This window comes from Liolophura sinensis, chromosome 12 (genome assembly GCF_032854445.1).
Source record: "Liolophura sinensis isolate JHLJ2023 chromosome 12, CUHK_Ljap_v2, whole genome shotgun sequence".
Taxonomy (NCBI): domain Eukaryota; kingdom Metazoa; phylum Mollusca; class Polyplacophora; order Chitonida; family Chitonidae; genus Liolophura; species Liolophura sinensis.
Genome location: NC_088306.1, coordinates 30,594,904 through 30,608,367, shown reverse-complemented (window position 1 = coordinate 30,608,367; position 13,464 = coordinate 30,594,904). Strand labels below are relative to the sequence as shown.

Here is a 13,464-nt window from a genome sequence, read left to right as displayed (position 1 = left end):
ACAGTCATCACGACTGCACATTTCAATAATATCAAAACAAATCTGCTCAAATGTAATTTGTTACCTTCAACATTTGGAAACAATACTTACCTTGACAAACATCATGGTGGAAAAAAAATGTTTCTTCTCTGTACTTTTCTATTTTATTCTTCAGATATTCCGATTAATCTTAGTGTTTTAAGAAAAAGTAAATTTTTCATGAATTCCAAACTTACTCCTTGTACCAGATCCCTTGTTTCATTAAAATCTGGAAATAACACAAAGACATAAAAAAAATTAGCACAGCAAACAAACTTGTCAGTCATCAAAGAAACAACTTTATACAAAAGGGTAAATATTTCATTTAATTCCATTGGATCTCTGTCCATCACTGAGAAATGGACACAGTATTACATTTTGAGCGTTCAAACGTCACAGAGAAATTTCCCCCGTCCTGTAATTCTTCAACATTTAATGTTTGTAAGGTGTTAATGTATGGATTGACTGAAATATTTTTTAGGTGTATTGGGGGTATAAATGCTGTGCAAGCTTTTGAATGAACAGTGTCACTTAACATTTTACTGTCATTCCAAACTATGAGAGATGTTAGTCGATTGTTTTGAAGAAGGAACACCGCAGGCTCCAGAATACACGTTCTATGAAAGAGATACTTTGTGCCAATGAAATATGTGATCAAAGTTTTAGGTTACTAAGCAACGTTGTGTGCACAGCGAGCCAAATAATGATGCAAAGTTTAGATCTGCAGGTCCTTTCAAAAAGAATTGTGAAAACATTTTTCTAAAAACATGAACTATAGAACTTTGGGCGTACAAGATGCAGACGGAGTTGACTTTATTTCATGAGATGCATTTTCTAGGTGACAAGGCATTTACGCATTTATACAAGCAGATATTCGAGAAAATGAAATAATTCAAGCATATCTCAAGGGATTATTCAGTGCAGATTGATAAAATTATACTTTTTGTGAGGCCCTGAAACTGGTCAATCAAATCAATTGAGTTTTGTCACTAATTATAAACATGGCAAGTGGGTATGTATTAGGGTATTAGGGTATGTATTCATCTCTATGTTTTCTTAAATTAACACATTTCAGACTAAATTATAGTACATGTACATATAATGATTTTGACAGATCTCTGTTTGGTTTTTAGCTTGCATTTGTCACACAAAAGCTTTCAAATTCAGCATAAGTTGCACCTGACTTGTGTTAGGAAAGCATTTCCCCCAATCCCCACCCACCCCTCTGCCCTTTTCATTTTTTTTCTTGGAAAAATATTTGTTTTAATATTATGTCGTATTTTAGCAAAAACAGTTTTAAAATGTCTACCGAGTGAATCACAGTGCCTGATTGTTCTTGGCACGGCGCGTTTCCCGTGGCTTTCCGAGGCGATCTCTCTCGGACTGGCACAAACTAAGGTCCAGTCAATTAGTCAACTCAGGTGCTAATCTGTGCTTCCCTTTGATCTTAGCCAGGTGTTAATGAGGAGCTTATCAAATTTCTTTTCTCGTTAAACGACAACATTTACTTTTCAATTTACAGAAAAAAGAGACTTCCTTAACCACTGGACGTGTTCATACACAAAACGGATTACTGAAGAAAAAAAATCACAACTGTAAAGAACGTGATTTTCTCCAAGTCAGCAATGTGGATCCGAAATCTGCAGGAGCTAAAGGCTTTATAATTTGTACACAAATACACAAAAGATAAAAAAAGCACAAAAACTATACATAGTGGCACGTACATTGTATTACAATGTAGGGATGAAGGAGCATTAATAACTGATCTCTAATACTCTCTGGATTCAAATGGAGGAGCATTAATGACTGATCTCTAGTACTCTCTGGATTCAAATGGAGGAACATTAATAACTGATCTCTAGTACTCTCTGGATTCAAATGGAGGAGCATTAATGACTGATCTCTAGCACTCTCTGGATTCATATGTAGAAGCATTAATAACTGATCTCTAGTACTCTCTGGATTCAAATGGAGGAGCATTAATGACTGATCTCTAGTACTCTCTGGATTCAAATGGAGGAGCATTAATAACTGATCTTTAGTACTCTCCGGATTCAAATGGAGGAGCATTAACAGCTGATCTTTAGTACTCTCTGGATTCAAATGGAGGAGCATTAACAATTGATCTCTAGTACTCTCTGGATTCAAATGGAGGAGCATTAATAACTGATCTCTAGTACTCTCTGGATTCAAATGGAGGAGCATTAACAACTGATCTCTAGTACTCTCTGGATTCAAATGGAGGAGCATTAACAACTGATCTCTAGTACTCTCTGGATTCAAATCTAAAAACATCTATACATACATGCAGTAAATTATAATATTTATTTAAACTCTTCATTCACACACAAAATTTCAACATTAAGTCGAATAAGGGAAACCAAATTTTATAAGTGAATAATTTCTGATGACATGCAAAATTTGAAATGCTCCATGATGATGAAAACTGGCACTGAAGTAATACTGTGCAGCAATGAGATGCCCCATGGAAGATTTAAAATCTGACTCACTTGAAAAAAATTGAGAACCAACTGAGAGATGGGTCATGTCATAATAATGTCTTGATGTAAAAATAAAGAACCTTCCATTCGCCACCCCGTCAAGGAAACCTTCTTTCCTTGTCACAGAAGAAACTACTTTAAACAGTGATCTCCACAAATATATATATTTATGATTTTTAAATCATAAAACTCAATGTTTTTGTTGTCCTTTCCATTAATAACTCTGTGAAATCCTCAAGATAGCACAGACAGGAAATGCTTCACCTGAGCAGACATTTTTTAACTGAAAGAAAAGGCTCTACATTTGCTGAGAATATTAACACGAGATGCATTCCACTATCATATGATCTCAATCAGTTCTACACATTTTTGGGCATGACTAATATTTGTTTTTATTACCTCTACCAATTCTCCATCAGCGACACATTAATAGACTGCCATTCTGTTGTTAACCAATTTTCAGAGAATGCTTGGGACGCCACATTTATTTGTCATAAATGTTAGGGCTAATCCCAAATATGAGACTTCACAGGGTAGGCTTTGCCACAATCCCTCTGTTTGTTTGTTTGGCACACACACAGTTGACCTCACAAATTAAAAGGTCAAATAGATTGCGAGTCGCAATGTTTGCTGGCTTTTTACAAAGTTAATTCGGCTCTTGCGTGTGTCGATCTTTTCTGTTCAACAACTAACCAGTTCCAGGCACTATGTGAGACACCTGTGCTAACAAAAACCTTTCATCTGCCACTTCAAAAACATTCAACATCACAGGGAAGTCATACGCTGAATTTACAACACAGTGCCAGTACAGGTGCCAAAAGTCAAATACATACTGTACAGTTCAATTAATCTAAAACTTAGGTTTTGTTTTTTTCAATTTACTTCCTACAAATTTTGAAGTTCACAGATATAGTAAGTTTTCATTTGTTTGCTCAATGTTATCATAATAATCTATCATAATTTATTATTTGTTTATTGGATTATCATTTCATACTGTACTAAATATTATTACTCTTATAGAACAATCATCAGGTTTGGAGGGGAGGAGGGGGGGGGGAGGTGCAGGTCTTAAGAGCTCAAGGAAAAGCAATTTTCAAAACCAAAGATTTTACCTGTTCTCTTACCACCATTGTATTTATCACAAACAATTTCTTTCAAAAAAATCACAGAATCACAATTTCTAACAATGAAACTAAACAGAAGTTGCTGCAGAGCTGTCGAAATTTCTACACATTTTTTTCAGTGCAAAAGTTTATAAAAATTTACTTATTCCATGTACTTGTTGGCATTTTCGCACAAAAATAGTTACTTTCACCTTATAGTTTGTCCAAATGTACATGTTGAGAGGCAAATGAAGGTCAGGAAATATTACTTTCTAGTGCTGAAACTTTCCAGCAGGATGCTCTCCTTCACTGCACACAAACCTCAAAACTGCACACAATCCTCAAAACTGCCCACAAACCTCAAAACTGCACACAATCCTCAAAACTGCACACAAACCTCAAAACTAAAACTGCACACAAATCTCAAAACTGCACACAAACCTCAAAACTGCACACAATCCTCAAAACTGCACACAAACCTCAAAACTGCACACAATCCTCAAAACTGCACACAAACCTCAAAACTGCACACAATCCTCAAAACTGCACACAATCCTCAAAACTGCACACAATCCTCGGAATCAGACAAACTGAAGGACTTAGTCAGGAATGGTTAAATACAGCTTCTATTTCCAAATTCTATCAGTTAATAAAGTCCTCAGTTTGAAACCAAAATCTGATGAAATTACACCAGGTAGATTTGAAGATATCAAATAAACAAAACATAAAAGCTGAGGTGATGGACCCTGGATGACAAACAGAACAAACTTATACTGTCTCAACAAGGAGGTACGTGTAATCACCAGATACTTGTTATACCCTGATATGTGTAATAAACAAACATATGTAATAAGCAGTTATGTATAATAAGCAGATACCTGTAATAAACAGACACGTGTAACACAGATACGTGTAATAACCAGACACCAGATACATGTTATCACCAGATACATGTAATAACCAGACACCAGATACGTGTAATCACCACACATGTAATAACCAGACACCAGATACATGTAATCAGAAGACACGTGTAATCACCAGATACGTGTAATAACCAGACACCAGATACGTGTAATCACCACACATGTAATAACCAGACACCAGATACATGTAATAACCAGACACCAGATACGTGTAATCACCACACATGTGTAATAACCAGACACCAGATACGTGTAATAACCAGACACCAGATACGTGTAATCAGAAGACACGTGTAATCACCAGATACATGTAATTACCAGACACGTGTACATATCTGACAGCTAAAAAATGCTTTACTACAAAATGGACGACTGGAATGGAACCCACAATTCAGCATCTTTGTGACAGTGTGTGTTTTGGGGCCGATTTAAATTAACACCAAAAACAACATTTAAATTAATTACTGAAATTCAATTAAGTATTGAAAAAACCTTATTAAAGAAGCTTTCGCCTATGTGACAGCGGTCAGAGTGAATGAAATTGAAATGTCCACAAACCTCTCTGTTTCAAACTTTAACTTTTTAAATGTGACAATATAGATCTGTGGGAACTTTACCAATCCACCTGCACTGACACACCAATATCTAACAATGGTGACACGGTGTGCTAACTTGCCAGAGCCATTCACAGTTACACACTTACCTCCCTTCCTTTCCCCGTAACTAAGGCTGCCAATGGTTTGGCGTAGAATCGAGAATGACTGAAGCCCAGGCAACCATACATGCTGTTAGCTGTCAACTTTAGGGCCTTCTGTCGGATGTCATACTGTAACAAGCAAAATCATACATTTATAATAGTTGGTCAGAGACAAACTCATACATTTATAATAGCAGGACAGAGACAAAATCATACATTTATAATAGCTGGTCAGAGACAAAATCATACATTTATTATAGCTGGTCAGAGACAAAATCACACATTTATAATAGCTGGTCAGAGACAAAATCATACATTTATTATAGCTGGTCAGAGACAAAATCACACATTTATAATACCTGTCCAGAGACAAACTCATACATTTATAATAGCTGGTCAGAGACAAAATCATGCATTTGTTACACCTGACCAGAGAGAAAATGATACATTTGTTACAGCTGACCAGAGAGAAAATCATACATTTGTTATACCTGACCAGAGAGAAAATCATACATTTGTTATACCTGGCCAGAGAGAAAATCATACATTTGTTATACCTGGCCAGAGAGAAAATCAAACATTTGTTACACCTGACCAGAGAGAAAATCATACATTTGTTATACCTGACCAGAGAGAAAATCATACATTTGTTATACCTGACCAGAGAGAAAATCATACATTTGTTATACCTGGCCAGAGAGAAAATTATACATTTGTTATGCCTGGCCAGAGAGAAAATGATACATTTGTTATACCTGGTCAGAGAGAAAATCATACATTTGTTATACCTGGCCAGAGAGAAAATGATACATTTGTTATACCTGACCAGAGAGAAAATCATACATTTGTTATACCTGGCCAGAGAGAAAATGATACATTTGTTATACCTGACCAGAGAGAAAATCATACATTTGTTACACCTGACCAGAGAGAAAATCATACATTTGTTACACCTGACCAGGGAGAAAATCATACATTTGTTATACCTGACCAGAGAGAAAATCATACATTTGTTATACCTGGCCAGGGAGAAAATCATAAATTTGTTATACCTGGCCAGACAGAAAATGATACATTTGTTATACCTGGCCAGACAGAAAATGATACATTTGTTATACCTGACCAGAGAGATCCAAAAATGGAATAAAAATAAAATCCAACTTTTGTCTGATTTTGATATTTTTATGATATTGCTGTTTTTTTTTTTTAAGTTTCCTATCTTGTAAATTTGTCTTCAACATGAGAAAAATGTAGGGACAGTCCAAATTTCTCGCATATGAAAAAGTTTTATTTTCATATTTATACCCTCTTCCCACTGTGGAAAAAGATTTATTCTGCCCATAAAACTGGTGTGGCCTTGAAAACAAAAACATACATTTGTTACAGACCATGTACAACAAACAAGACAAAAACATACATTTGTTACAGACCATGTACAACAAACAAGACAAAAACATACATTTGTTACAGACCATGTACAACAAACAAGACAAAAACATACATTTGTTACAGGGGCCTCCGTGGCTCAGTTGGTTAGCACGCTAGCGCAGCATAATGACCCAGGAGTCTCTCACCAATGCGGTCGCTGTGAGTTAAAGTCCAGCTCGTGCTGGCTTCCTCTCCGGCTGTACCTGGGAAGGTTTGACAGCAACCTGCGGTTGGTCGATGGGTTTCCCCCGGGACCTGCCCGGTTTCCACCCACCATAATGCTGGCCGCCGTCATATAAGTGAAATATTCTTGAGTACGGGGTAAAACACCAATCAAATAAATACATTTGTTATAGACCATGTACAACAAACAAGATAAAAACATACATTTGCTACAGACCATGTACAACAAACAAGATACAGACATACATTTGTTACAGACCATGTATAACAAGACAAAAATATACATTTGTTACAGACCATGTACAACAAACAAGACAAAAACATACATCTGATACTGATCGTGTACAACAAACAAGATAAAAACACACATTTGATACAAACTGTGTACAACAAACAAGATACAAACATACATTTGTTACAGACCATGTACAACAAACAAGATAAAAAAATACCTCTGATACAGACCGCGTACAACAAACAAGATAAAAACATACATTTGATACAGACCGTCTACAACAAACAAGATACAAACATACATTTGTTACACACCGTGTACAACAAACAAGATAAAAACATTCATCTGATACAGACCGTGTACAACAAACAAGATAAAAACATACATTTGATACAGACCGTGTACAACAAACAAGATAAAAACATACATCTGATACAGACCATGTACAACAAACAAGATAAAAACATACATCTGATACAGACCATGTACAACAAACAAGATAAAAACATACATCTGATACAGACCATGTACAACAAACAAGATAAAAACATACATCTGATACAGACCGTGTACAACAAACAAGATAAAAACATACATTTGATACACACCATGTACAACAAACAACAATTTTAACACTACAACTTTGAAAACTATAAAATTACATGTATAACTGAAAATACATTTCTAACAGACAGTATGAGACACAACCATTAAGTGCGTGTATCAATACCCCACAATCCTGCTTTTAATAATCATACAGCGCATAATGCATGTATACTCACAGGATAATCATACAGCGCATCATGCATGTATACTCAGGTGATAATCATACAGCGCATCATGCATGTATACTCAGGTGATAATCACACAGCACATCATGCATGTATACTCAGGTGATAATCACACAGCGCATCATGCATGTATACTCAGATGATAATCATACAGCACATCATGCATGTATACTAGGTGATAATCATACAGCGCATCATGCATGTATACTCAGGTGATAATCATACAGCACATCATGCATGTATACTAGGTGATAATCATACAGCACATCATGCATGTATACTCAGATGATAATCATACAGCGCATCATGCATGTATACTCAGGTGATAATCATACAGCACATCCTGCATGTATACTCAGGTGATAATCATACAGCACATCATGCATGTATACTCAGGTGATAATCATACAGCACATCATGCATGTATACTCACAGGATAATCATAGGGCACATCATGCATGTATACTCAGGTGATAATCATACAGCACATCATGCATGTATACTAGGTGATAATCATACAGCGCATCATGCATGTATACTCAGGTGATAATCATACAGCACATCACGCATGTATACTCAGATGATAATCATACAGCGCATCATGCATGTATACTCAGGTGATAATCATACAGCACATCATGCATGTATACTCAGGTGATAATCATACAGCACATCATGCATGTATACTCAGGTGATAATCATACAGCGCATCATGCATGTATACTCAGGTGATAATCACACAGCACATCATGCATGTATACTCAGGTGATAATCACACAGCGCATCATGCATGTATACTCAGATGATAATCATACAGCACATCATGGATGTATACTCTGATGATAATCATACAGCACATCATGCATGTATACTCAGGTGATAACACACCCAATTTTAAATGTTACACCAAAAATGAGGGCCCCCAAAATCAAACGGTGCACAAAAAGAAGTAGATGACTATGCAAAACCTATGAGCAGATCTGAATGGTTTTCATACCATAATTTGTGTCACACAACCTTATGTCACATAAACTAAACAAACTAAAACAATATTTACACCAATACTTATGGCATAGAGGCCTAAGACCAATAAGAATACATAAAATGATTAAATATGCAAATATTACACCAGAATCTGTGTCCTTTTCAAAATTAATCAAAAGTTTCACAACATTAATCTGCATAAATATTGTCGCGATCACATAATATTCGGAGCAATCACCCATGTACAAGTAGTGCGGAAAGCAAAAACCAATCAGAATATGGGGCCTTATTCAAAGTTGTACATGAATCCAACTAGTCTTCTAATTTGATCCTAACCTATTAACATAAAACCTGATCAATATCAGACAATATTTGAAGCAGTTATTGCACATGAACAGCCAATCAGAATATGGTTAATCATTAAATGTGCAAAACATGCGCGGTTTTCAAACTTTATGGTATTTAGAGCAGTTACTGCAATGAAATCAACTATCTATGATAATCACGGAATTCATTAAGAGTACAAAACTTTAGCATGGATTGGCCTGGGCCTGTCATGAGGCCTCACACACACAATGAAACTCCAGTTTCATGAATCTCTTCACATTAGTTTTCTAGATATGAACAAATTACAGACAGCCTGAACCACACACAATCAGAATGAAGGAAATTATTGAACATTCAAATCTTTTGTACAGATCCGGCTGGTTTTCAAGGTTAATCTGAGGTTACAGAAAGGTTTACAAATATCATACAATATTTAGAGCAGTTAGTCCACAGAAACAAATGAGCAATGAAAATCATAAACTTCATTAAACACGCAAAACTTATGCGTAGATCTGAAAACTGCATTTGACGCGAAGATCCATATATAATGTAACCTGTGACTTTCATATTTTCCACCAGGTAGTTTTCCTGTCATAGGTAAATCGGAATCCACTGAAAAAGTAATTGCTATCTTCCCTTTGTTTTCATAATAAACACTTTTAACATAATGCAAACTCATAAATACTCTGAACTAACTGAGTAGACGCGTTGTAATGAAAGCCTTCTTAAGATGACGAATAATGCGTCTTTTCAGTTTATTTGGAGTATCTATGATCTTTCATCATTCTAGGCATAGTGATGTTTGAACAAATGTTTACAGTAAAAGTGTTGAATTCACCAAACATGGTATTTACCTGCATGTATAAGTCAGATCCTGGTTCTTGGCCTTTTAACAGCTGTTTTACCTGCTTCCGACTTTCCACCAACTTGCGGATTTCTGTAGGGAGAATACCAGCCTCTAGACCCTCATCTGGGAGTTCGGGCAGGGCATCTGCGTCATGGTCACCCTCCTACAACAGTAAGTACTGCTGGTGAACATCATTGTCAAATGGTACAACTTAAGCGAACAGATAACTTCTTGCAATATTACTCCCCTTCTTGCATTATTACTCCCCTTCCTCCTGATTTTTATTACACAGTTTCGCATTACATATCTTGCAGTGCAATTCTGTGCATTACTTATACGCATGGATTTGTGTAGCCGGAAACTCTAATCAGGCTGCTTTATCTGATTGGTGTTTTACGCCGTACTCGAGAATATTTCACTTACACTACGGATGAGAGTATAATGGTGGGAGGAAAGCGAGCAGAGCTTGGAGGGGCCCACAATATCCGAAGGCTGCTGCCAGGCCGCAGAGGAAGCCATCATGAACTGGATTTGAACTTACAGCGATCACACTTAGTGAGAGCCTCCTGCGTCAATATGCTGCACAAGCATGCTAACCACTTGGCCACAGAAGTTGGTACAGGACAAAACTGTCATGCAAGAAACATTTTAGCTTTTTTCAGGAATGTAAATGGGTTAGATTTGCTATTATGTTCGAAACCAACTTGAAATTGGCCAACTCCACCAATGTAGTGAATGGTCTAATGCTCAATTTTTCTCCCTACCCCAGCTTTCTCAGTTGTTGTTCGGTCAATGGTGGTGAAGCAGATATTGTACTCCTGGATAATGGAAGGGTACAAACTGTTGAAATCCAGCAGCAAGATGAACTTGTCGTAGAAACCTGGGAATGAAAGAAAATACTCAATGAGAGAAACAGATGTGGGGAACAAGGGGGATAACTCTGCAAATCAAAGTCTGCAAACCTGACAAATCAACTCACAAGCCCCACAACCAGATCAGCGGCATTAAGAATCCATTGTAAGGGCATATCTACAAGAGAGAAAACCTCTAATAGTCCTCGGTGAGCGAGAGACCAAGAGAATAGCAAATATCTCTAAAGTTTCTTTACAGCCATTTTAATCCTTCAGATTTGGAGACATTCTGACTTAACATATATATACTCATGTATACTGGAAATATCCTAGAAAAGGTTCCAGATTTGTCACATGTAAATTCTCCTTTCATCTCCTATTTCCAGCATATCAACAATTCGTACTTCACCAACTTTCTACTAAACCACTGACTCTACTCAGTCACTGAGATTATGATGTGATGAAAAGGTCTGAAAGTCACGAGTATGCCTTAGTCTCCCACAATTAATGGAACTCTCCGGCAAACACTCTGTGAAAAGGCCTGAAAGTCACGAGTATGCCTTAGTCTCCCATAATTAATGGAACTCTCCGTCAAACACTCTGTGAAAAGGTCTGAAAGTCACGATCTGTGAAAAGGCCTGAAAGTCACGAGTATGCCTTAGTCTCCCATAATTAATGGAACTGTCCGGCAAACACTCTGTGAAAAGGCCTGAAAGTCACGAGTATGCCTTAGTCTCCCATAATTAATGTAACTCTCCGGCAAACACTCTGTGAAAAGGTCTGAAAGTCACGAGTATGTCTTAGTCTCCCATAATTAATGGAACTCTCCGGCAAACACTCTGTGAAAAGGTCTGAAAGTCACGATCTGTGAAAAGGCCTGAAAGTCACGAGTATGCCTTAGTCTCCCATAATTAATGGAACTCTCTGGCGAACACTCTGTGAAAAGGCCTGAAAGTCACGAGTATGCCTTAGTCTCCCATAATTAATGTAACTCTCCGGCGAACACTCTGTGAAAAGGCCTGAAAGTCACGAGTATGCCTTAGTCTCCCATAATTAATGGAACTCTCCGGCAAACACTCTGTGAAAAGGCCTGAAAGTCACGAGTATGCCTTAGTCTCCCACAATTAATGGAACTCTCCGGCAAGCACTCTGTGAAAAGGCCTGAAAGTCACGAGTATGCCTTAGTCTCCCATAATTAATGGAACTCTCCGGCGAACACTCTGTTAAAAGGCCTGAAAGTCACGAGGATGCCTTAGTCTCCCATAATTAATGGAACTCTCCAGCAAGCACTCTGTGAAAAGGCCTGAAAGTCACGAGTATGCCCTAGTCTCCCATAATTAATGGAACTCTCCGGCGAACACTCTGTGAAAAGGCCTGAAAGTCACGAGTATGCCTTAGTCTCCCATAATTAATGGAACTCTCCGGCAAACACTCTGTGAAAAGGCCTGAAAGTCACGAGTATGCCTTAGTCTCCCATAATTAATGGAACTCTCCGGCAAACACTCTGTGAAAAGGTCTGAAAGTCACGAGTATGCCTTAGTCTCCCATAATTAATGGAACTCTCCGGCGAACACTCTGTGAAAAGGTCTGAAAGTCACGAGTATGCCTTAGTCTCCCATAATTAATGGAACTCTCCGGCAAACACTCTGTGAAAAGGTCTGAAAGTCACGATCTGTGAAAAGGCCTGAAAGTCACGAGTATGCCTTAGTCTCCCATAATTAATGGAACTCTCCGGCAAACACTCTGTTAAAAGGTCTGAAAGTCACGAGTATGCCTTAATCTCCCATAATTAATGGAACTCTCCGGCAAACACTCTGTGAAAAGGTCTGAAAGTCACGGGTATGCCTTAGTCTCCCATAATTAATGGAACTCTCCGGCGAGCACTCTGTGAAAAGGTCTGAAATCCATCTCATATCTGAATCGTTCATTCCTCTTAACATGTCCGTTTATTCACCTCGTTTAGGTTCCAGCACCAGCCCACCGGTGTATGAAGGTTTTTTACGTCCCTGTTTTCGTTTCCCTCCCTCCACATGTCCATCTTCATCATCATCTCCGGCATCAGCCTTCAGCCAGACAAACAAATCACTGATTGATGAAAGGATTCAATACCAAAACAGTAAAATATTTCAACATCTTGTTTTTTTTTTTTAAATCTTTAAAATTTTTGAAAATCTTTAAGGGAACAGGTGAACAACCCTCCAGGGAACAGCCCTCCAGGGAACAGGTGGCATTACTAATATTCATTTATTTGCTTGATTTTTGCTTATTGTAATAGTCCTAAATTTTACACTTAATCTATGGCTATCAGTTCTAACAAAATGAGAAAAACTGAAGAGCCCATGGACCTCTGCCAAGGCAGGGACAAACTTTTCTACACGTGACATACAGATATCTGTATGCAGCCTGCAATGGTGGATCACAAGTGATCTTTAACGAACATAAGTCTGCTCAAACTGCCACATGAGAGACACTGATTGCTTTTTGCCACAAACCAAAATCTGGGGAAATCTACAAATTCCAAGGCTAGTTTTGAACCCGCATCTTGTGTATTGTAGCGGCCAACTGTGGATGCG

The 13,464-nt window shown here is 37.5% G+C and overlaps 1 protein-coding gene across 1 annotated transcript in view; it reads right to left on the bottom strand.

The window, feature by feature from the left end:
- The window catches only part of LOC135479882 (DNA polymerase alpha catalytic subunit-like), a 338,179-nt gene that overhangs the window by 289,404 nt on the left and 35,311 nt on the right, over positions 1-13,464 (bottom strand). The window contains exons 24-28 of the mRNA XM_064759787.1: positions 12,846-12,954; positions 10,805-10,920; positions 10,048-10,203; positions 5,248-5,374; positions 216-247 (exon numbers count right to left, since the gene is read on the bottom strand). Coding sequence (XP_064615857.1) covers positions 216-247; positions 5,248-5,374; positions 10,048-10,203; positions 10,805-10,920; positions 12,846-12,954 — 540 coding nt within the window. The remainder of the gene's footprint in view (positions 1-215; positions 248-5,247; positions 5,375-10,047; positions 10,204-10,804; positions 10,921-12,845; positions 12,955-13,464) is intronic.